Source organism: Pleurodeles waltl, chromosome 4_2 (assembly GCF_031143425.1).
Source record: "Pleurodeles waltl isolate 20211129_DDA chromosome 4_2, aPleWal1.hap1.20221129, whole genome shotgun sequence".
NCBI lineage: Eukaryota > Metazoa > Chordata > Amphibia > Caudata > Salamandridae > Pleurodeles > Pleurodeles waltl.
This window is the reverse complement of record NC_090443.1, coordinates 980,596,905-980,619,651: the sequence shown is the minus strand read 5'-3', so window position 1 is coordinate 980,619,651 and position 22,747 is coordinate 980,596,905. Positions and strand designations below refer to the sequence as shown.

General features: G+C 44.2%; 1 protein-coding gene across 1 annotated transcript in view; it reads right to left on the bottom strand.

The window, feature by feature from the left end:
* Positions 1-22,747, bottom strand: part of HECTD3 (HECT domain E3 ubiquitin protein ligase 3) — a 249,983-nt gene that overhangs the window by 197,224 nt on the left and 30,012 nt on the right. The window contains exons 3-4 of the mRNA XM_069232820.1: positions 21,139-21,231; positions 10,764-10,899 (exon numbers count right to left, since the gene is read on the bottom strand). Of these exons, the coding sequence (XP_069088921.1) occupies positions 10,764-10,899; positions 21,139-21,231 (229 nt within the window). The remainder of the gene's footprint in view (positions 1-10,763; positions 10,900-21,138; positions 21,232-22,747) is intronic.

Below are 22,747 nucleotides of genomic sequence, written 5' to 3'. Positions count from 1 at the left end.
AAAATATAAAAAGAGAGCTAGTGAAAGCCCCTATTCTGAAACAATTCTGTTTGAAGAAAGAACACGTGATTACAGTAAATGCAAGTATGCATGAAGTGGAGAAGTGTTATCACAAAGAAGTGGTAATGAACAGTGCAATGTTGCATTTGCATCACGGACATTGAGTGAAACAGAACACAGATTTGCTGTGATTGAAAAAGAACTAGTATCTTGTGTCTGGGTAATAGAACATTTCAGAAACTATGAATGGGGCAGCAAGTTTGTATTGAGTACAGCTCATAAGCTGTTAATCAACATTTTGCCCCCTGGGGAGGAAGAACTCGAATGGACCTATTGCCAGACTCACTTCGAGATTACATGAGTATAATTTTAGAACAGAGTTTGCGCCAGGAAAAAAAAATTGCAACAACTAACTTTTTGTCACGCTTGCCTTGCCAGCAGAAAGATGAGTCACAGGAGAATATGAGATGATTGCCACTATAAGAACCACAGTGACAAAAGCGTTTGAGACCAATTCAGACAAAATACGGAAAGAGAGTGAGGAAACAGATGAGGTGTGGCAAGTTACCAACAAGCAATGCAACAGGTCTCACATTTTTTTGAGTTAGAGCTATTGGCATTGTAAATTCATAACTGGGCTTTTCTTGCCACATAAATTGGTCAACCCTGCCTCATAAATTTGTCTTTTTCTGCCATATAATTCCAGTGGTCCAGCATTTAACTAAAGCACTTCCATTTACCTTATTCCTCTATGTTAAAACATATACAATTATCATATAAACCTTTATCAGAAATAAACTTTTGGCATTAGAGTATAATGCTCAAAACATTTGGGACGCATTGGAGGGTGAAAGGAAAGAGGGAGTCGGGAGTAAAGATGGAGAGGACAAGTGGCCTAGTAACAGTGTCATGGGTCCTGAAGTAAGAAACAAAAATGATTGACTGGAATTTTGATAGGAAAACAGAGCAGTAATTAGAGATGAGTGAGGTCCTTAGGTCTCTGGGCCCCGGTGCCACTGCACCTGTAGCTCCATTGATAACTAGGCCTCAGGAGAGAAAGCAGATGGGGCATTAAAAAAAAAAGAAGCAAAAGAAATACAACAGACAAAAGGAAAAAAGACAAGGGGTCGCAAAGATATAAAAGAAAGGAGGGAAAGAAAGAATGAGAAAATGAAAGCACAACTAAGAGAAGAAACAGAGCAAATGCGTGAGACAAAAGAAAAAAGGGAAGGAAGCTAGCGAACGAAAGATAAAGAGGAAAGAAATATGAAAGGAGTGTGAAAAGAAAGAGAATAATGAACATTAGAGTAAAAAAAGAGATGGTGAGAGAAACAAGCAGTGAAAGAACCAGGGCATGTATGTACTGACCCATTTCCCAGAGATACAGAATGGGAAAACCACTTCGACACTTCAGGTCCCGACAAGTATTTTGTGGCTTCCACAAACAGACGGGAAAAAGAGGGATTTATAGTAAAACGTGACTTGACAAATAAAGATAAGAAAAACGCCAGAGAAAGGAAGGAAGATCTAAAAAAATAAATGTTTTAAAAAAAGTGAAAGGACACATACCGAGTCAAAGGAAAGAGCAAATAAAAAAGAAAGAAAGAATGAAGGGGAGAGAAAATATAGTGAAAGAATGAAAGCCTGATGTAGAAAAAAAGAGAGGACCGAAACAAAGAGAGAAATAACCAAGTTTTTGCAAGCTTGAAAGAGGAGGTAGCAAGAGGAACAGGGAAATAAAATAAAAAAAAGGGGAGAGGAGTATAAATATACAGTCGAAAGAAAGAGCGAAACTTAACGCATGGATTTTAAGAGCTGGAAAGAGAAAAGTGGGGGAGAAAGGAAACATTGAAAGTAAACAGAGCAAAGGAAAGAATGAATTGTGATAGGTGAAACAGATCCTCCCAAATAAAGATGGCAGCTAAGAATAGATTTAATTGCCCCCTGTAGGAAGTTGGCTTTGTATGCACTATTTCAAAGTAAGGAATAGTATGCACAGAGTCCAAGGGTTCCCCTTAGAGGTAAGATAGTGGCAAAAAGAGATAATACTAATGCTCTATTTTGTGGTAGTGTGGTCGAGCAGTAGGCTTATCAAAGGAGTAGTGTTAAGCATTTGTTGTACATACACACAGGCAATAAATGAGGAACACACACTCAGAGACAAATCCAGCCAATAGGTTTTGTTATAGAAAAATATATTTTCTTAGTTTATTTTAAGAACCACAGGTTCAAATTCTACATGTAATATCTCATTTGAAAGGTATTGCAGGTAAGTACTTTAGGAACTTTGAATAATCACAGTAGCATATATACTTTTTACATAAAACACAATAAGCTGTTTTAAAAGTGGACACAGTGCAATTTTCACAGTTCCTGGGGGAGGTAAAGTATTGTTATTTTTAGCAGGTAAGTAAATCACTTACAGGTCTCAGTTTTGGGTCCAAGGTAGCCCACCGTTGGGGGTTCAGAGCAACCCCAAAGTTACCACACCAGCAGCTCAGGGCCGGTCAGGTGCAGAGGTCAAAGAGGTGCCCAAAATACATAGGCTTCAATGGAGAGAAGGGGGTGCCCCGGTTCCAGTCTGCCAGCAGGTAAGTACCCGCGTCTTCGGAGGGCAGACCAGGGGGGTTTTGTAGGACACCGGGGGGGACACAAGTCCACACAAAAAGTACACCCTCAGCAGCGCGGGGCGGCCGGGTGCAGTGTGCAAACAAGCGTCGGGTTCTCTGTAAATTTCAATGGGAGACCAAGGGGTCTCTTCAGCGGTGCAGGCAGGCAAGGGGGGGGCTCCTCGGGGTAGCCACCACCTGGGCAAGGGAGAGTGCCTCCTGGGGGTCACTCCTGCACAGAAGTTCCGTTCCTTCAGGTGCTGGGGGCTGCGGGTGCAGGGTCTTTTCCAGCCGTCGGGACTTTAGGTTCAGGCAGTCGCGGTCAGGGGGAGCCTCGGGATTCCCTCTGCAGGCGTCGCTGTGGGGGCTCAGGGGGGACAACTTTGGTTACTCACGGTCTCGGAGTCGCCGGAGGGTCCTCCCTGAGGTGTTGGTTCTCCACCAGTCGAGTCGGGGTCGCCGGGTGCAGTGTTGCAAGTCTCATTCTTCTTTCGGGGATTTGCAGTGCCGCTGTCCTCAGGAGTTTCTTGTCTTTCTTGAAGCAGGGCAGTCCTCTGAGGATTCAGAGGTCGCTGGTCCTTGGGAAAGCGTCGCTGGAGCAGGTTTCTTTGGAAGGCAGGAGACAGGCCGGTAGGTCTGGGGCCAAAGCAGTTGGTGTCTTCTTTTCTTCCTCTGCAGGGGTCTTTCAGCTCAGCAGTCCTCTTCTTCTTGTAAGTTGCAGGAATCTAAATCTTTAGGTTCAGGGAAGCCCTTAAAAACTAAATTTAAGGGCGTGTTTAGGTCTGGGGGGTTAGTAGCCAATGGCTACTAGCCCTGAAGGTGGGTACACCCTCTTTGTGCCTCCTCCCAAGGGGAGGGGGTCACATCCCTAATCCTATTGGGGGAATCCTCCATTTGCAAGATGGAGGATTTCTAAAAGTTAGAGTCACTTCAGCTCAGGTCACCTTAGGGGCTGTCCTGACTGGCCAGTGACTCCTCCTTGTTATTCTCATTATTTCCCCCGGCCTTGCCGCCAAAAGTGGGACCGTGGCCGGAGGGGGCGGGCAACTCCACTAGCTGGAGTGCCCTGTGGTGCTGGAACAAAGGGGGTGAGCCTTTGAGGCTCACCGCCAGGTGTTACAGCTCCTGCCTGGGGGAGGTGTTAGCATCTCCACCCAGTGCAGGCTTTGTTACTGGCCTCCGAGTGACAAAGGCACTCTCCCCATGGGGCCAGCAACATGTCTCGGTTGTGGCAGGCTGCTGGAACCAGTCAGCCTACACAGATAGTCAGTTAAGGTTTCAGGGGGCACCTCTAAGGTGCCCTCTGGGGTGTATTTTACAATAAAATGTACACTGGCATCAGTGTGCATTTATTGTGCTGAGAAGTTTGATACCAAACTTCCCAGTTTTCAGTGTAGCCATTATGGTGCTGTGGAGTTCGTGTTTGACAGACTCCCAGACCATATACTCTTATGGCTACCCTGCACTTACAATGTCTAAGGTTTTGCTTAGACACTGTAGGGGCACAGTGCTCATGCACTGGTGCCCTCACCTATGGTATAGTGCACCCTGCCTTAGGGCTGTAAGGCCTGCTAGAGGGGTGACTTATCTATACTTGCATAGGCAGTGAGAGGCTGGCATGGCACCCTGAGGGGAGTGCCATGTCGACTTACTCATTTTGTTCTCACCAGCACACACAAGCTGGCAAGCAGTGTGTCTGTGCTGGGTGAGGGGTCTCCAGGGTGGCATAAGACATGCTGCAGCCCTTAGAGACCTTACCTGGCATCAGGGCCCTTGGTACCAGAGGTACCAGTTACAAGGGACTTACCTGGATGCCAGGGTGTGCCAATTGTGGATACAAAAGTACAGGCTAGGGAAAGAACACTGGTGCTGGGGCCTGGTTAGCAGGCCTCAGCACACTTTCAATTCAAAACATAGCATCAGCAAAGGCAAAAAGTCAGGGGGTAACCATGCCAAGGAGGCATTTCCTTACACCCCCCCACCCCACATCCTCAAACAGTCCGAGTGTGGTACAGCAGGGGGCACTGCAGAACTGCAGGAGGTGCATTAGCAGAGTTGTATGTGAACTCCAATACAGCAATATTGGGGCGTATTTTAGATCAGGATTGGGGGTATAGACAGAGCCGTGTCCCGGCCCAGTATTGGAATAACAGAAAGGCAGCGGTGAGGAATGAGAAACAGAGCAGCGTGTAATTCCTGGTATTGGAATGATGGGGAGCTGTAGGTTAGGGCTGAGGTTCACTGACACGAGTTGTATGTGGGCTGCAGTACTGGAATAGTAACGGGCACACAAGGTCAGAAGTGAGGTATGTTATTGGAGCTATGTGTGGAACCTACTATTGGCGTGGCAAGGCTGCAGAATGTTAGATTGGAGGTGTACTGGTGAAGCTGCGAGTGAGGCCCTGCATGGGAGTGGCATTGCCTCTGAACCACAGAAGCGAGGAGTCCAGAAGGGCATGTGGGAGCCTTAGTACTAAGAAGAAATGTGCACTGAATGTTAAAATTGATGGATTCTGGTGGAGCTGTGGTGGTTCCCATCAACAGTGGCGTTGGATGTTAGACTTGAGGTGCACTGGCTGAGCTGTGTTCTGCTCTTTTGGGCCAGTATTGGCTTGGTAATGGGACTGAATTTAAGACTTGAGCTCCTGTAATGGAAGTGTATGTGAGCGGGGTCCCAGTATAGGACAGGAAGTGACCTCGTCGGGGTAGAACTGAGGTGCTGTGATGGAGCAGCGCCTGAGGTCCCAGTACTGGAACAACAGAGTGTATGGACTGTGAGAATGGAGGTAGTCTGGCAGACAGCATGTATGAGGCTCTAGTATGGCTGAGGGGCTTGGAGTGTGTGAACTGAGATGCACTGGTGGAGCTGCACCCGTGGTACCAGTACTGGAGCAGCAGTCTACTGACTAGAAGAAATGAGGTGCTCTGGCAGACAGCGTGTGTGGTGTTCCATGGCGGATTCCCATGGGCAGCGGAAAGTCGGCGGTACACCGCCGGCTGTACCGCCGCCGTCAGAATGCCCGGCGGAGCACCGCCAGCCTGTTGGCGGTGCTACCACCGACCCCAGCCCTGGCGGTATTTGCCGCCAGGGTCAGAATGACCCCCAAAGTACCCTACAGAGTGGATAAACAGGAGAAACTGTAATTATATAGTAGTTGGTCCCTGCTCCCACACAAAAGGGCCAAAAAACCATGACTGACCACTAGCAAGCAAGGATTTTTAAATGACACTGAAACTAACAAATGAAATAGCTCGAAGCCCACAGAAGAAGTATACTTAAAAGTATACAAGAGGTCCAATGCTTACGTTTGACCTTAATAATGTGTCTTGGAAGGAGGGGCCAAAACAGAGAGAAGTCAAGCCGGAATGGTTGTCCATGTACAATGCAGCAGATGAGCTGGAAATAGAAGAGGATTTACTGTTTAAGAAAAGAAAGTTGTCCTCCCAGGGTACTACAGGAAATTATTGTAAGGTTAGCTCCCAAGGGACAGCCAAGGATGTGCTGGTAGTGAGAAGATGCTCACGGTGGGTACAGCACCGATGAAGAGTGCTGACTGACTGGAGTATCCATGGCAAAAGGTGGCTTTCGATATTTCTGGCCCTTTTAATATTCTTCCCATGGACACTTGGTTTGCATTAGTTTGTATTGGCTGTCATTTAAAGTGGCCAGATGTAAAACTGGTGTCACAGACTACCACTAGTGTAGTGATTAAGTTTTAAGGAAGTGTTTGCAGGAGAAAGCTGTCAGTCTGTTTGAGTGTGGTGTGCAATTACCATCTGCAGCAATGGAATAATTCCTCAGGCACTGCAAAATCAAACACGTAACCACAATGTTGTAGGAACCACATGAAAATGGTTACGTTTAAAGGTTCAAAGGGGTATTGAAGGAGTATGTCACAGAAGTACACAAGAAAGGAGGTGATTGGAAAAATGGATGTACCATATAACTCTTCACACTATCACTAAAGTTAATCCTTTCAAATTGTTACATGGTCGGGATCCTGCTTCCAGGTTATGTCCCTGGTGGCTTACAGAAAAATGGAGTAAGACTGAAGGGAAGTGTGATGTGAAGGAGGTAGCGTAAAGGGTGAGGAGGAAGCAGATGTACTCCAAAATAATGGTACGATGCTAAACCGAAAACAAAAGCCCACCAGATCAAAGTGGCAGACTGGGTGAGGATTTTAAAACCGGGAATTGTGAATAAAGGGATCTCTAAATTTGGCAAAGCCATGAAGGTGCTTAATGTGTTTACAAATTGTGTGGTTACCCAAGAAGAAATGGTATGCAATGAGAAAGGGGTAGCTAAGTGTGCAGATGTTGGTGTGAGTAATGACGGTATAAATGATGATCGAGATACAGAGGATGACAGAAGTTTTCTGGAGAAATTTGACAACAAAGAGTTTTCAGTGAATCAGAAAGTCGAGTGCCATGATTGTGTTGGACCATTGGATGGTTTCGAAGATAATGCTGACTCTGTAGCCTCAAGGGTCAAAGGTGCTGGCAGGATCAGACAGCCACCTGGAAAATTTGGCAAGTAGAAAATATTTACTTTCAAGTTGTATTTTATGCATCATTTTCTAGAACAAACTTCATTGTTTATTAGTATTCTTTTTGATTGTTGCAATGTTATTAATTTGTATTCTACTTATCGTCTTCTTCCTTAAGAGGGAGATGTGTTGTATTTTAATGCATACGCCTATGTACATTCACCTGCACATGCCTGTGTTTTGTTGTGGATTGCTTTCTGCATTCCATGACAATGTTGAATCATGGTAAGCAGGAGGCACTCCAATTGAACAGAGGATGCCTCGATGAAGGCTGCATTGCTCTGCTGCCGAAATTAACTTTGTTTATAAATATTTGGAGTGGAACCTAACAGTATGCCCTCTGCTCGAAGTTGTCTCTCTGCTGCAAGAAATTACAATCGTTTACACTGGACTTCTAGAGTGTAATCAGGGAAGAGAGACACATTGGTTTTGTCCACTACAATCAGAACGTTCTCCCTGGCCTTCTGCAGTATGAGATCTTAGTCGCTGAAATTCAGGATACATGCCACAATTTGCCTTGGAGGCGCCCCAGTGGTGGGTGACACATGGGCATCCAGTATGCTCTCTCCAGAGTAAACAGATCTGAGAGTCTCTGTAGTGACACCTTGGTTTGCAGCCAGTTTTCAATGAACTGTGTGACACTGGATCCCTGCGCTCCCTCTGGCAGTCCAATGCGCACGTTACTGCGCCTCCCACAGCCCTCCGCATCCTGGGCCCTGTCACGCAGCAGATGCAGTTGTGAATGCAGATCCTCTATTTTAGGTGATTGGGCTGCCTGTTTTGGAATTAGGGTTGTAAGTTCTGCTTCTGTTGCTTTCACTCTGTCGGACAGTTTACGGTCATCGACGTAGAGAAGACTCAAGTGCTAGTGCGTCAATGCAATGTTCTACGGCAGCTCTGGAATCCCGGATTTCCTGCAGAATTATACTCAGTTTGGCTGGTCCTTTGCTGGGCTCTATGCGGGGGGGGGGGAAGGTCTAATCGACTCCTGTGTGGTCTGATTATCTGTCGGACTGAACTTATCCTGACTGGGAGCTGTCGCTATTTGGCGGAGGGTCCTGCTTCATACTCTTGTGCGGCCCATGTCGACTTGTGTCCCAGATCGTATGACAGTGTGGAGGGTTTCAGAGAGACACTGCATCATGTCAAGTAGGGAGTACCTTCGGCTGCCACTGTTTTATCAATCAGTGTCCGGCTTCCTACTTGAGTGTGTTGACCAGTTTCATTACAGGTGTACCAGAGCCTCCTGTTTGAGCAAAGCGAGCTGGGCGTCAGTTGTTTAAGGAAGAAAAGTACCAGGAGTGCTGGACCAATGTGGATGTGGAGAGGGTGAGGTGGCCAGACAGGCCTGTACTCAGACCCCAAGGTGGTATGAACTGCCCAGTGTGGCGAAATGAACAGCACTGGTCTCTTATGTTGAAGTGTTGTGGATCCAAAGCAGTGCAATTGTGCATAAAGATTATTTTACACAATCAGACTTTCACTATCCCTTGGCAGTTGCACTGAGGATGGGAAGAGCAGAGGAACCAAGAATTGCTGAAGGGTCACTCCCGGGCTGATCCGTCACAGTCTGATGCAGTGACAATGGTATTCATAATCAGGGGTGTGGGATTTAATAAAATATCTAATTGTCCATGTGACAAGTTGCTTCATAAATCTAACTGTCCGTAAAAAACCTACTTGTCCCTTTGGTGTCATGTAGTGAAGAAACAAATTATGGCAGCAATCTCATTATATGAACGCTGTGAAAATAGCCTCTCTGATTATGCCAGGGCTAATACTATAAAAGGGCTTGAAAACTTGCAATTTCCTTATTTTGCCACTTTTTTTGCAGATCCACATGCAGGGGCTGGTGGTAGAGGCAAGCAATAGTTCCAGGGTTGGAATGCCCTTTTGAGTAGAAACTTGCATGCTTTAAGGGCTTTCGCTAGCTATTCACTAACCTTTTCCCACTCTGAGAAAGGCTGTAAATTTACTCCTGACAAAGGCAGAAGTAAAACTTCTCCCAGGGTTGGAAAAAATTAGTTCTAAGGGAAAGTGAACTTATAAACAGTTTTTTGCATGAGCAAATCTACACATGCATATTTTCTCGTGCTAAAGTACAGTTCACAAATATCTTCTAGGAGTATAATTTCCTGGCCTACTTGTGTAAATGCTTGTGAACTCATAAAATATGTAAATCTGCACCAGTGCCCTTTTGTGACTTTCTTTAAGAACTGGGCCCCTAATTAAGTCTGATGTTAACCAATACCTTTTGTTTTTATTTAAATACTGTTGTTCTTTCTCTATACATTTGGCAACTGGTTTCATCATGAGTTTTGGCACACAAAGTAGTTTTGTACAGTGCCAGTAACTACTGTAGCAATATATGCTTTTTGAGACCAGAAAATATGTTTGCCAATGTTTGTTGCAATTTGAGGGCCCCGGCACCTCCCACAACAATATTGTTTAAAAAAAACCATGTCAAAACAAGACACGCATTGACAAAACCAAAAGAATGATCATCAATGTCGGACCTACTGGCTTTTCCAATGCCTGTTTATTCTCATGTTTCTATTAATCTTGTGGAAACTGGTCACACTGATTTGTTCCCTTATGACTATTTTTTTAGAAATACTAGCATGCATTAACACGTTTTACTTAATAACGCTTCAAAGAAATGGTACCACAGTAATTTAGCTAAACATTTTTTCCTAGTTGCATTTTTTGTGAACATTATATTTTGAAAGCAAACAATTATCAATCTTGCTTTCAAGCTCTGCAAATATTTGCATCTAATCAGACAGCATTCTGGGTATATTACACATAGCCTCCTAGTGCTAAACTTTGCAAACGTATGTTCACTTTCTTTTTAGTGGAGCCACTGTCAGTAGCGCAGTCCAAGCTTAGAACATTTATTTAGAGTGCTCACCCTAATAATAAAGGGTTTGCATTAATGACCCATGAGTACAAGTTTGAACAGCATTAACATATGGACACAAATATTACCTCAACTGCAGAAAATTCCACTTTCCTGCTTCATAATATAAACTGGCAGACAAGGAATTTGTGCTGTAGGCTGTTGGGCCTACTTGTCCCAAGGGCAAAATAAACATGAAAGCTTGTCCTTGGCCCCAAACAATATGTTCTGGGCATCAGGCAATGGGAATCCTACACCCTTGCGTAACAAAGAGTACTTTTGCGGCAGGGGACTACGGGTCCAAAGTGGTGTTCAGTGTGAGCCTCATACCTGGGGCCGGCCCATCATAGAGCCTCCTCCATGTCTGTGCCTCAGGCTGGGATATACCCTTATGTTGCTAGCACACCCACCACAGTTGCAGCGCTGCACCCACCTCTTAATTCAGCCCCTCGGCAAAGCGCCATGTGGCACATTGTTGTGTGTCCTCTGAGCCTCCTACTCTGGCGTAGCTGCCTCTATGAGAGTCCTTCTGCCATCTTAAGCAACTAGCCACAATTGCCCCCCGCCTCCCTCTGAAAACTTCTCAGTTTTCCACTTCACTAGATTTACTGACATTGAGCAGATCGAGAACAGGTTTAACCAGACTATGAAAAAACAACCAGTAAACATTTACAGAATTAAATTCAGAGTCGCTTTTGGGGAGCTTACCATGAAAGAAGAGACGTCGATGCTGTCCACATATTGTTTGATGCGGCCAAGGTTCTCATCTTCCTTCAGAATGTGATCAGAAAAGAAATGCACCAAATCCTCATCAGATTCATAACTCCAAGTGGGAGGAACAAACCTGCGATGACACGAGGACACAATTTACAAGACATTCCTACAACCAATCAGAGGCACATAGACCAGACAAAGTATTTGAAGATGCTTCTAGTTCACCTAGCAGCACCCAATGAAAGACAACTTCACTGGGAGAAGCACCTCCTGCTAGTACTCAATTGTGGGCTGAGACACAGTCATAGAGGGCAGAAGAGCAGTGTCTGCAAAAGAGACCCACCAGGAGCATAGATACTGGGATTTTGGCTCAAGAAGCCATTTCTAACCCTTCGACCAGACTTCAACAGTATTCAGCTACTGAAACTTACTTCATTCCAGCTTTTAGGACAAAGGTTACAATAGAATACAAATACATAATAAAGGACAATGTTTCCATGAATGACTTCAGTCCTGGGCACCAAAGCTCAATAACAAGCAAGCCCAACAACAAGGAGAAATAATGGTCCTCACATTCAGGCCAATGGAGGCAGAGTCACACCCATCCACTGTTCAATCAGTGCACCAAAAATCAGAATGAAGATGTGGTAGCTTATATAGAATAAGTTAACATCTGTTTTATACGAACTGTATGGAGTTCTTGTTGCTTATGTGATTTGTAGGGTTAATGAAAATTGTGTTTCTTTCCTTTCATTTTTTTGTTTTTTTTTTGGTCAAAATGCTTAATGGCTTCATTGTGTAAGTAGTGCCTTCTTCTTCAACTCTCATACACCTATCTTGTTCTTGTCTGCTTGCATTATGCTAGATCATGGGGGTTAAATGTCTTGGGCCTAAGCATTTACAAAACATACTACAAGTTATATAATATTGACCTAGATGGGGAAAAAGCACTTACATGGAAAATAGAGTACTTTACATGGATCAGGGTAGATTTCTCTCCGGGTTAACCAATGGTGATTATACACCAAGGCAGAAGTATGCAACTGGCTACTGCACTATCACAGGTAGCCACACAAGGATTGCAGGCGGCAATAAAGGGCATCAAAAGGGGCCTTGTTGCTTGAGGATATAGAACACATAATAAAATAGTTTTGGATTAAATATAAGTTGAGGAGAAGTGTTTTCAGCTTTTTTCTGAAGTGCAGCAGTGCAGAAAGTCGGATGAGTAGTGGGACATTGTTCTGTATCGTGGGTGGATAACTTGAGAATGCTCATCTTCTGATTTTTGCACTGGCCTTCTGAGAAGTTGATTCTTTTCATACAAGGATGGAGTGATGTTCATGGTTACTGCCACTATCTTACTACATTTATTGATTTCTACAAAAGAACTATCACCAAAGGCATTTTGGCACCAAGAAGATCAATGGAATCAGACCATAGACTTGCAAGAAGTAGCAAACCGAAAGGTGTTCAGAACCTTCCTGAATAATGGCTAATCCTATATTTAACATATCTTGAGTGCAAGAGCATTCCTAAATTTAAAATCCAGGACCTGAAAAGCTCCAACCCTGCAGAAAGCCCCTTTGAATCATGAGACCTTCAAGAGTTGTAGGGTCTCAGATTTGGGAGCTCTCACAGATACATGTGAAATCAAAACATTAGACTGAAAAACAAGGTCCAATCTGTGACAAATCCGATGTACAAATGGCAACATGCTGAGGCGAATGTGTGTATTTTCTTCTTAACACTATTAAACTTACAAAGCCCATGTGCAAGTTTGATGTTCATGTTCTGCATCTTTTGTAGTTTCTCAATCAGGAATTTAGAAAACACAGGGGGTACCCCACAGCCATAAAGGTGAAACACTGTTGCTCCAATGACTGACAAAGGCATCTGTGGCGGGGTACCAGAAAGAAAGACACTCTCAAAGAGGGTTTCAGATGAACTTGATTAAAGAGACTTCATTATTCAAGACTCCATTAATACTTTATCATTTCTCCAATGCAGTGAGTTAATCAGTGGTATTTTTAAAGCTACCAGTGAAGGCAAGTTTACATGGTGCTGTGACAAACTCTTCAATGAATTTACCTTCTTTCTATATGTACCTGCCAAACTGAACCTCTCTAAAGCAGCTGAGATGATAGGCAGATAAGGTCTAACCAGTTTCCTGATGCAAAATCCATACTCATTCAAATTTGCAGCAACATCTACTTCCTCATCACCTCTTAGTTCAGGATGGTTTTCAAACACTTCCTGAAGTTCAATGCCGAAACACATGTAACACAAGCATTGGCAAAGCCAGTAGGTCCCACCTATTTGAGATGTATTGGCTTTGCCAAAGTTTCCAAAGCCATGTTGCATCGTGGCTGAAAGTAAAGAAAAAAGCTCTTTAACACAGCCAGCGTTAACAGCATTGAAACGTTATTTTATTATATTTTCATCCGTGCTGCACTGAAGCCAGCGCTAATGTACAATATGGCTAAAAACATATTAAAAAAGAAAATAGTTCTCGCATAGGTGAGATCTATTGGCTTTGCCAATGCTTGTTTCTTCTTGGTGTCCATGACTGCGCTGCCCACGGTCTAGAAATAATTCCTCACAGGCCAGCCGCTTATGAACGTACAGGTCTGGGAAGAGGAAAGCACTCTGCTAGCTCCATGCACTTGAAGGGAACAGGGAAGGAGGGGGTGCATGATAATCTTTCCCTGGGCTCCAGCCAGCTCAAGAGAGCTCCAGTTGCAATTTCATGCAGTTAATAAAGACTGCGGCAGGTGGAGGTTCACAATATCAGCTCCGTTCCTGCTGAATATACAGATTGCTCCGGCAGTTACTACAGCTAGCCACTCTGAGACTCAAGTTCCAAGCCCCAGCCCTGGCACTCATCTCCCAGCAGCCTGTCTGCGTCCTGAAGCCAGGATAGCTGCTCCTTTAAAACATTCCTCGGGCTACATTTGAGTGTCTGCACACACGTTTTTTCTGCATTCAGTCATGTGGGTAAAGGTCACAAGACAATGGGTTTCCAGGGCTGCCCACTGCCCAAACCATCATGTACCTAGCTGAAGTGCTCTTAAAAAGAATGAGCGCCTCGGATGGGATCTGCAGTGTTGCTCATCTATGTTTACAGCAATCGTGATGGCAATACTTTCTAGGCTCAAACACCTTTATGCCTTCCTTTAGGAGGTATACAAAGGATTTTTCCCTGTCTGGAAATTCAGAATGAGATAGAACACCTGCATGGTAATTTCCTAAATGCAAAACATATGTAAGCTTGCAAAATGTCCACAATCTGGAAGAAACTTACAAATCTGTGCCACCCATTTGAGGCATCAGTTATTATCGCTTTGTTAACGTTCAATAGTCTGTATTTAAGCGTTCTCAGTTACCCCATCGATTGGTACTGAGGGACAGAAACCTGAAACACCCAAGGGCACACGACTGGGTCATATGGCTATGCCAGCATTAGAGTGACATTTATGATTTTAAACACCACCAATTAGCTGCTAGACCCAATTGATGGGAGGTTCATCACTGAATGACACCTGGCAGCTGGGTGAAAACTTATATCTATGACCATTGACATCGCACCGCAAAGTGCCTCTTGGTGGTGCCTGTTTGGCTAAGAGAGGCACAGGTGTCTGGTCCTTTTCCCAGTCACTCTGTTTATGTCAGATCACCTATTGTGGATTCACACACAAGTGGTTGCCAGATCACCCAGTGCCAGAATGGCACCATGTTTCCAGCCCTGTGTATTTATTCAAGTAATTGGCAAATCTTTATGCAATTTAATTGTGAAGGAAGTAATGTCAAACTAAGTGGCGAAGGAGCAACATATATTGTATGATTGGGGGATAAAGGAGATGGAGCCAGGTAGCTGCAATGAAAGTAATAATACTTCACTTTGCAAGCAGCGAACACACACTAATTAAAATTCACTGTGTGTAGCCGCTGTCAGGGGGAAAATAGAAAACAAAAAGGGTTATGTTACGGTCTCGTAAACGGCACACAGGAAGGGCACAAGCGGGCTCCATGAGGATATGAATCTGCATTCCTCTTTCCTCAAAACGCTCTCGCTTTGAGGTCAGCTGAACGCAAAAAGACACAGCTTGACACCTGACCTCCGTCTTGGGATGCACACGCGATAAGAACAAGATTTACAGGCCTGTTTACAGAAAAGGAGCTCGCTGAAGGATACTGGTAAATAAGGTTTTGGCATGGGAAGGAGCAAGTGAACCTGGAGAGCCTAAGCCACAAATGAAAAGCCAGAAAGTGCAAGTTACAAACCACAAAGCCAATGGCAAGCAATGGGCAGAATGCATTCTAAGGTCCGCTTTCTGAAACTCCCCAAGGTGCCTTTCACATACTACAGAGCTGCGCAGTCTGGTAGCCTGCGACCTAAAAAGAGAATGCTTTTTATCGAGCGGTTTAGATTGGTCCAAATACATTTAGGTAATTGCAAATGCCTTTTCCACCTGGACTACATAATTACAGATTTAAATGGTCAAACTAGGAACAGAGGTGGGCTAATTTTCAGCACCTTACTAGTAGAAAGTGCTATTAAACAAAATAAATTGGATCCAAAATATCAATATGAAGGTCCTTATGCAAATACTTGGGTATAACCATTGCTTCAAGTGTAAATAAAAAATAAAAAAAACTATAGTTCAGCACATGAAATGCAGGTTTTGGAGCTAAAATAAAAAACAAAGAAAATTCCTGTATGAGTGGGTGCCATCACTCTATGCAGTACACAATATTGTACCCGAAATCTTAAAAGGAAAAAGAAAAACAAACAGAACATAAGGCCAGAGTCTAATCAAACAGCCAGAAAAATCTCACCCTGTGACCAGTAGCCTTCTTTTTTTTGCTCCTGCATTTTAAGTAATTCCTGGCCATCAGTGGCATTAAGGAACTACTCAGGCTGGCCAACAGAAGCAGCAGAATGCTGAGTGTCCCTGGTACGAGAGTAGGTGTAACAGCACGTGATTGTCTCACTTCTGCAGACCTTTGAAGAGTTGGGCAGCAACATGTGAGATGCTTTTCAGTGGGGTCACCAGGGAGTTAAAGACAACAGCAACGAGGGAATGGCCACCATTCTAGTACAAGAAACCAAAGCAGGAACCACAGCACTGAAGTCTATTTTGGCAAAGAAAGGTTTTATTCTTCAGTGAAGGGATCCCAGATATCAAGCCACGTTTCTTGACAGATGGGATTGAATGAAAAGATTGCATTCAATGAGCATTTTGTGTACGTAGCAGGGTGTGCTGTGAATAAAACCAGTTTCATATAGAAGAGCCACTCTTGGATCAGGACTGCTTTGGAGTTACTGATGTTGAGGATAAATCGGATCTTGGAGTCCAGTTTGAAGCAACTACACATCTGGGTCGGTATAAGGATGAGGCAGCCTTTGAGCTGGACAATTTTAATGCTCTGGAGAGTTTCAAGTGGATCTGTGTGTGGTTGATACACTGCTAGTTCACTGGGAGTAATCAGTGAGGCTCATAGTGGACGGTCAGTCTCCCTATGCCGCAGTACTGTCGAAAAAAAGGACTGATATTTGTGCAGGAGAAAACTGGTGAGACTTTTTTCTTTCAACTGGATGGAAGTTGCCTTTTCTATTACTTTTATGGTGAAGTGTAGACGGGTGATGGGCAGGTAGCCGACAAGGTCATCTGGGATGAGGCTTCCTCTTTCAATAGTGAAACTGTTTGTCGATTTTTGAGCATGCCGCAGAAGGTGACATAGGTGAGTGAGGAAACAATAATATTGATGTCTACCCAAGGATGCCCCTACAAGGGCCTCCTAACATAATCTCATCTGGGAATGAGCTAACAACTCCACTGAAGCCACATTTCAATTGTGATTCGGAATGAGTCACAAACCCCATCTGCAATTCAGAAAGGGCTTTTCCAATTACAAGAAAGGTTTAGTACATTTAAAAATGCTATTTTGTGGATGTAAGCCTTGTGATTTTGTGAAACGCACGGTTTGCGACTGTAAAGTACTTTTGTACATCAGGCCCAAAGCATTCTGTTAACATATGCTCATCTTGTTTCAGATGAGCTCAGGGCTGCCCAGAGGCAGTGCAGTAAAGAATACAAAACAGTTCTGAATTTGGGGATACAGTAAAAACAGAGTGGTAGAGTTTCATCATAACAAAAAGGCTTAATTAGCTCTGTTTTATCATTTAGTAAGTTATTGTTGACTTGACCGTTTTGCTACTACTGTATGCATACTGACACAGTACCTTCAGGTGCTGGACAACAAGAGACAGCACTTTATTATGTTAAGTCTACCTTCATGTGCTGTGCTACTAAGGATAATGCAAATTTTCATATGGGGATATGAGGATTGCTAGTACTTCTAATGGATTAATATTGGAATGTATTGTGTTTGAGACATAGGCAAGGTGTTCATTTAGCATTTTTTCTTAACGGGCTGCTGCAGCATTGCATGAAGTGCTGATAAAGAGAGTACATCACGTTTCAGGTATATATTTGTGCTTCCAAGCCATTCAACAGTGAGTTTTATAAGATGGATTATGTAAGATGTTGAACATACTGAGCCAAGTGTGTGCGCAGGTGAAAAATTCAAGTGTAACAAACTCCCTCACTGTGCTTGTATATGCACATCTGTAAAACTCCGATTCCTTTTCAGGTCGTACAGGCAAGCACTCTGAAGTGTTGTAATCCATCTGTCGGTTTTTAACCACGCCCACCACTTTCACTCGTTCCTGAGCTTGCCTTTCAAGAATCCTTAGTTATCATTGGTAAATGCTTTACGTTTGTCCCTCCTTGGGGTGGTTTTGTTACCGCCTAGGGCACAGACCCTATTACATGCATAATTGCACAACTGCCGATAAGTTTGACCGCAAGCAAACTTCTTTTTTTGTGTGACTCTCCTTCGCGCTTATGGCAGCCCTGGTGCTTTGAATCGGCTTGCTTATGTCAACTGTTTTACTTTTCATTTTCAATGTATGTGCCAAGAACAATCCAGTTATGAATTGACAGGACTAAAAGCTCTAACTCGAGCAAAACCAAGACCCATTGAAAATGCTTATTTTATCTGGGTACTGTACAACTAACTTTTTAGAATGAGGATTGAAACTGGGTTACTAGCTACAGAGAATACAAACAATAGAACAAAAATATGGTATATTTTCTGGCACTTGCTAAAAAGTAAGAGGATTTCTGAGGAATGTTATCCAAACCAATAGGCATGAAGTAAAGAGACAAAACAAGTGGTCCTAAGGGATCAGGAAGGAGCCTGCCTTTCGGTAACAACTGCCCTGACACCACCTGAACTCTGTCTACTGATACTGAAACTTGAAAGCGTAGAGGGCAATCATGTCGACTCTAGTGTAGACGTACAATGCAATGCTTACCTATGTCCCCACCAAAGTACGCAAAAAATAAAACATTACCTGCTATGCCATTTAGACACAGAAGAGTAAAGTCTAACAGTAGAAAATAAACTGTAGGGTGTTAGCTTAGTGTATGTTTGTTAGACCTGGCAGCTTTTTGGCGTGTCTCCCCTGTCTTTTTTGCCTTCTCACCTCCTGGTTTTGGACTCTGTTTTTGCTGGTTTATTGTCTCTGCACACTTTACCATTGCTAATCAGTGCTAAAGTGCAAGTGCTCCCCATATAAATTGTACTGTGGTTTGGTTTATCCATAATTGGCATATCTGATTTACTAATAAGTCCCTAGTCTCTAGAGGTGCCCAGGGCCTGTGAATCAAATGCTACTAGTGGGCCTGCAGCACTGGTTGTGCCACCCACATTAGTTGCCCTGTAAACATGACTGACATGACCTGCCATTGCAGTGTCTGTGTGTGCAGTTTTAAACTGTCAATTCGACTTGGCAAGTGTACCCACTTGCCAGGCCTCAACCTTCCCTTTTACTACATGTAAGGCATCCCTAAGTTAGGCCCTAGGTAGCCCCAGGGGCAGGGTGCAGTGTATGTTTAAGGTAGGACATATACTAGTGTGTTTTATATGTCTTAACAGTGAAATACTGCCAAATTCGGTTTTCACTGTGTAAGGCCTATCTCTCTCATAGGTTAACATGGGGGCTGCCCTTAAATATCCTTAAAGAGCAGATTTCCTTTGAGAGTAGATAAAATGTGGAGTTTAGGGTCTCCGAACTCCCAATTTTAAAATACATCTTTTAGTGAAGTTGTTTTTTAAATTGTCTGTTTGAAAATACCACTTTTAGAAAGTAGGCATTTTCTTGCTTATAACATTCTGTGACTCTACCTGGTTGTGGATTCTCTGTCTAGGTCAGTTTGACAGTTGGGCTGTTTTGCACCTCTCTAGACAGTGACACAAAAGGGGGTGGGGGTGTAGCCTGCATATCCTGATGAGCCATCTGAGCTAGAGAGGAGTGGTCGTTCACACCTGAAAGGACTGTGCCTGCCCTCACACAATGTAGTATTCGACCCCTTGGTGTGCATCTGGGGCCTGGTCTGGACAAAGAAGGATCTTGCAAATCTTGCAAACACTTCAGACTTTGCTTTGAATTTTGCCAACTTCAAAGGGAGAACTGGGTATAAGAAGAAGACCCAAAACCCCAGACTTTTAGAATCTTTCTGGAATCAAAAGGAACCTCTGCCCAGGAGAAGAGCTGAAGGAGGAGTACTGTCCCTCTGCTGTGTTGCTTTGCTGGACTGGCCTGCAGTTGCTGCTTCTGCCTGAAAAGAGTGCAAATGATGAACTTTGCTGTGTGTCCTGCTTGAAGAAATTCTCCAAGCGCTTGGAGTAGAGCTTCCTCCTGTTGGAAGTCTCAGGGACACCAAAGACTCAGTTTCCTTGACCTGCAGCACCGGAAACTGTGTTTTGTGCTGTTGAAGAGGAGAAACCACTGCGACGCCGCTGGCCTGTACCGTGACCTGCCGACGCCACACGGAGTCGCACTGCCCCGCTTCGCACCTTGACCCTGGTCTCACTGACACCATCATCGGACGACTTCACCGAGCTGCTGCTCGCACCGCAACCTGTGGACCCCGCACTCTGGCATCGCCTGCTCACACCGTATCCTGGGCATCCTCAACGACGACGCTCCTGCTGACACCGGCACCGCTGCCTGCACCGTGGCCCATGGACACCGCTCGTGAGGTACACGAAGCACCGTCCCATCCCGCACCGCAGCCCCGGTCCACCGACGCCAGCACCATCGACTCCTGTGTCGTCACCAGGCATCCTGCCTGCACCGTGGCCTGTGGATACTGCTCGTGAGGGACACGAAGCACCGCTCGGTCCCGCACCGCTGGCTTGGGCCTGCCGACGACAGCGCTTCATCAACGACGACGACGCTGCCTGCACCGTGACCTGTCAACACTGCACGTCGCACCACCCCGCTTCACACCGCAGCCCTGGTCTCACTGACGCCGCTGGATGCCATCACAGAGCCGCTGCCTGCACCGTGACCTGTGGACACCGCACATCGCATCGTCCCGCTTCGCACCGCAGCCCTGACGCCATCCACGCCGGCACACGTGACTTCATCAGCCTGGAGTTTGACTGCAACGCGTGTGACCTCAAGGGCCCGACAACTCCTGCACCGACTCCGGAACCGACACTGCGATGTCAGTGACGCCGCTCTAAGGAGCTCTCCGTGAGGATCACGGCACCATGCAAATCCAAGGTACTGTTTGCGGGTCTTCTCGACACCATATCTGGCCCGCAACGCCACAGCCGGCCTGAACTGTTGGTTTTGTTGATCACAACGCCGTGATAGCCCCAGGTGGAGCTATCGACTTCAAGGAACTGTAGTTTTGAGTAAATATTGCAGAATTCATATTTTTCTTACTGTATGTTGGATTTTTATCGTATTTGGTCTTGTTTTATATAGATAAATATTGGCTATTTTTCTGAATCTGGTGTGGTGTCTTTTTGTAGTGTTTTCACTTATTACTGTGTGTTATGTGCAAATGCTTTACACATTGCTTCTGAGATAAGCATGGCTGCTCATGCCAAGCTTCCAAGGGGGTGAGCAGGGGTTATCTGAGCGGGTATCTCCCTTTTCCTGATTAGAGTGAGGGTCCCTAATTGGACAGGGTGCAAAACGACTGCCAGCTAGAGACCCCATTTCTAACAATGTTCAATCAGGGAGGGGAGCGATGTTGCTGCAACCTAGTGTGTGGATGAGGCAGAAAGCCATATATTTGGTCATTCTTCGGGAGCTGTCACAGAACAATGTAGAGGTGAGCAGGTCTCACTTGAAGGCCAAACAAAAACATTCACAAACACGTGTGTGTGTGTGTGTATATATATACACACACACACACACACACACACACACACACACACACACATATACATACAAACACACACACAAACTCACAAATGTACACACACTTAAAAATACACATACCGGAGCTTCTTCACTGCATCCTTGTCTTGCTCGACAATTCGTGGCTTCCCTGCCAAGCGTAGGGAGTATGTTAAATCCACCACCTGCTCCCAGCTGAAAGAGGCAAAGGAAGAGAGTGTATATACAGAAAATAAGACATTCCCAACATCTTACATGAGCTCTGCAGGGGTGTGGAACTTCTACAGCCCAACACCCAGGACATATTGTTTGGGATAAGGGAAAACAAGCTTTTATGTTTATTTTGTCCTTAGGACAAGTACTCCCAATCTCCTCTAGGACAAACACTTTGGCTGCCAGTTTACAGTACATTATGGATGAAGGAAGGGCACTGTCTGCAGCTGAAGTAATATTTGTGTGCATATCTAAATGCTGTTCGAACTTGTATTTATAGTTCATAATACAAAGCTTTTATTAATATGGTGAGCACTTTAAATGTTGTAAGCTCAGACTGAATGGCTGAATGTGGTTCCAGTCACAAAGTGTAACAATATGAGGCTAACTATAATGCTCCCAGAATGCTGTCTGATTATATGCATATATTTGCAGAAGCTTGAAAGCAAGATTGTTTAGTCTTTACTTTCGAAATACAATTTTCACAAAAAATGCAATTATTCAAAAAACTTCTGCTAAACTAGTGTGAAATTTTAGCTACCATTTCTTTTAAGCATCATCAAGTAAAATGTGTTGATGCATGCTAATATTTCCAAAGAATATTCATAATGGTAAATCAGTTTCAACAAGATTATGGTAAACATGAAAATAAACATTAATTGGCAGAGCCAATAGGTCTGACACTGATGGTCAGCCTTTTTGCGCTGTTAATGCATTTCTTGCTTTGACATGGTTTTTGTAAAATGTTATTGTTGTATGAGCTGCACGGCCTTCACCATTATAACAAACATTGTTCATAAGCAATAATATTTTTGGTTTAAAAAACCACAGTTTGCCAAAGTAGTCCCTGGCACTGAACAGAACTACTTTGTGTGCAGACATGTTCCCTGTGACAGATCCGAATGCTGTTCCACACAGTGAAGACAGCCGAGAGAGAGAGAGAGAGAATTTTAATAAAAAACAAAAGGTCTTGTTTAACTCAAGAACTAATTTGAGGCTCAATTCTTAAATAAAGTCAAAAACGTCCTTACATTAGTGCAGATTTACAGCTTACATGAATTCACAGTAATTTACAGAAGTAGGCCAGGAACTCCTACTGCTAGAAAATATCTGTGAACTGCATTTTAGCACGAGCAAATATGCATGTGCAGATTTGTTTGTGTGAAAATCTGTTGAGTGTTTACAAGTTTACTTTACTCTTCATCCAACCACTTTTTTCCCCAACCCTGGAAGAACTTTCACTTCTGCCCTTGTCAGGAGTGAAGTTCCAACCTTTCTCAGTACGAGGAAGATTAGAGAACAGCGATTGAAAACCTTTAAAACTTGCAATTTAGTAGGTTTGCAAAGACTCAAAAAAGTATTCCAACCCTGGAGCTCTTGCTTAACGCAACCTTCAGCCTCAATATATAGATGTGTGAAAAGGTTACACAATAAGGGCTATTGCTGGCATTGAACACTACTATAGTATTTGTTTTGGCATAATCAGAGAGACTATTAT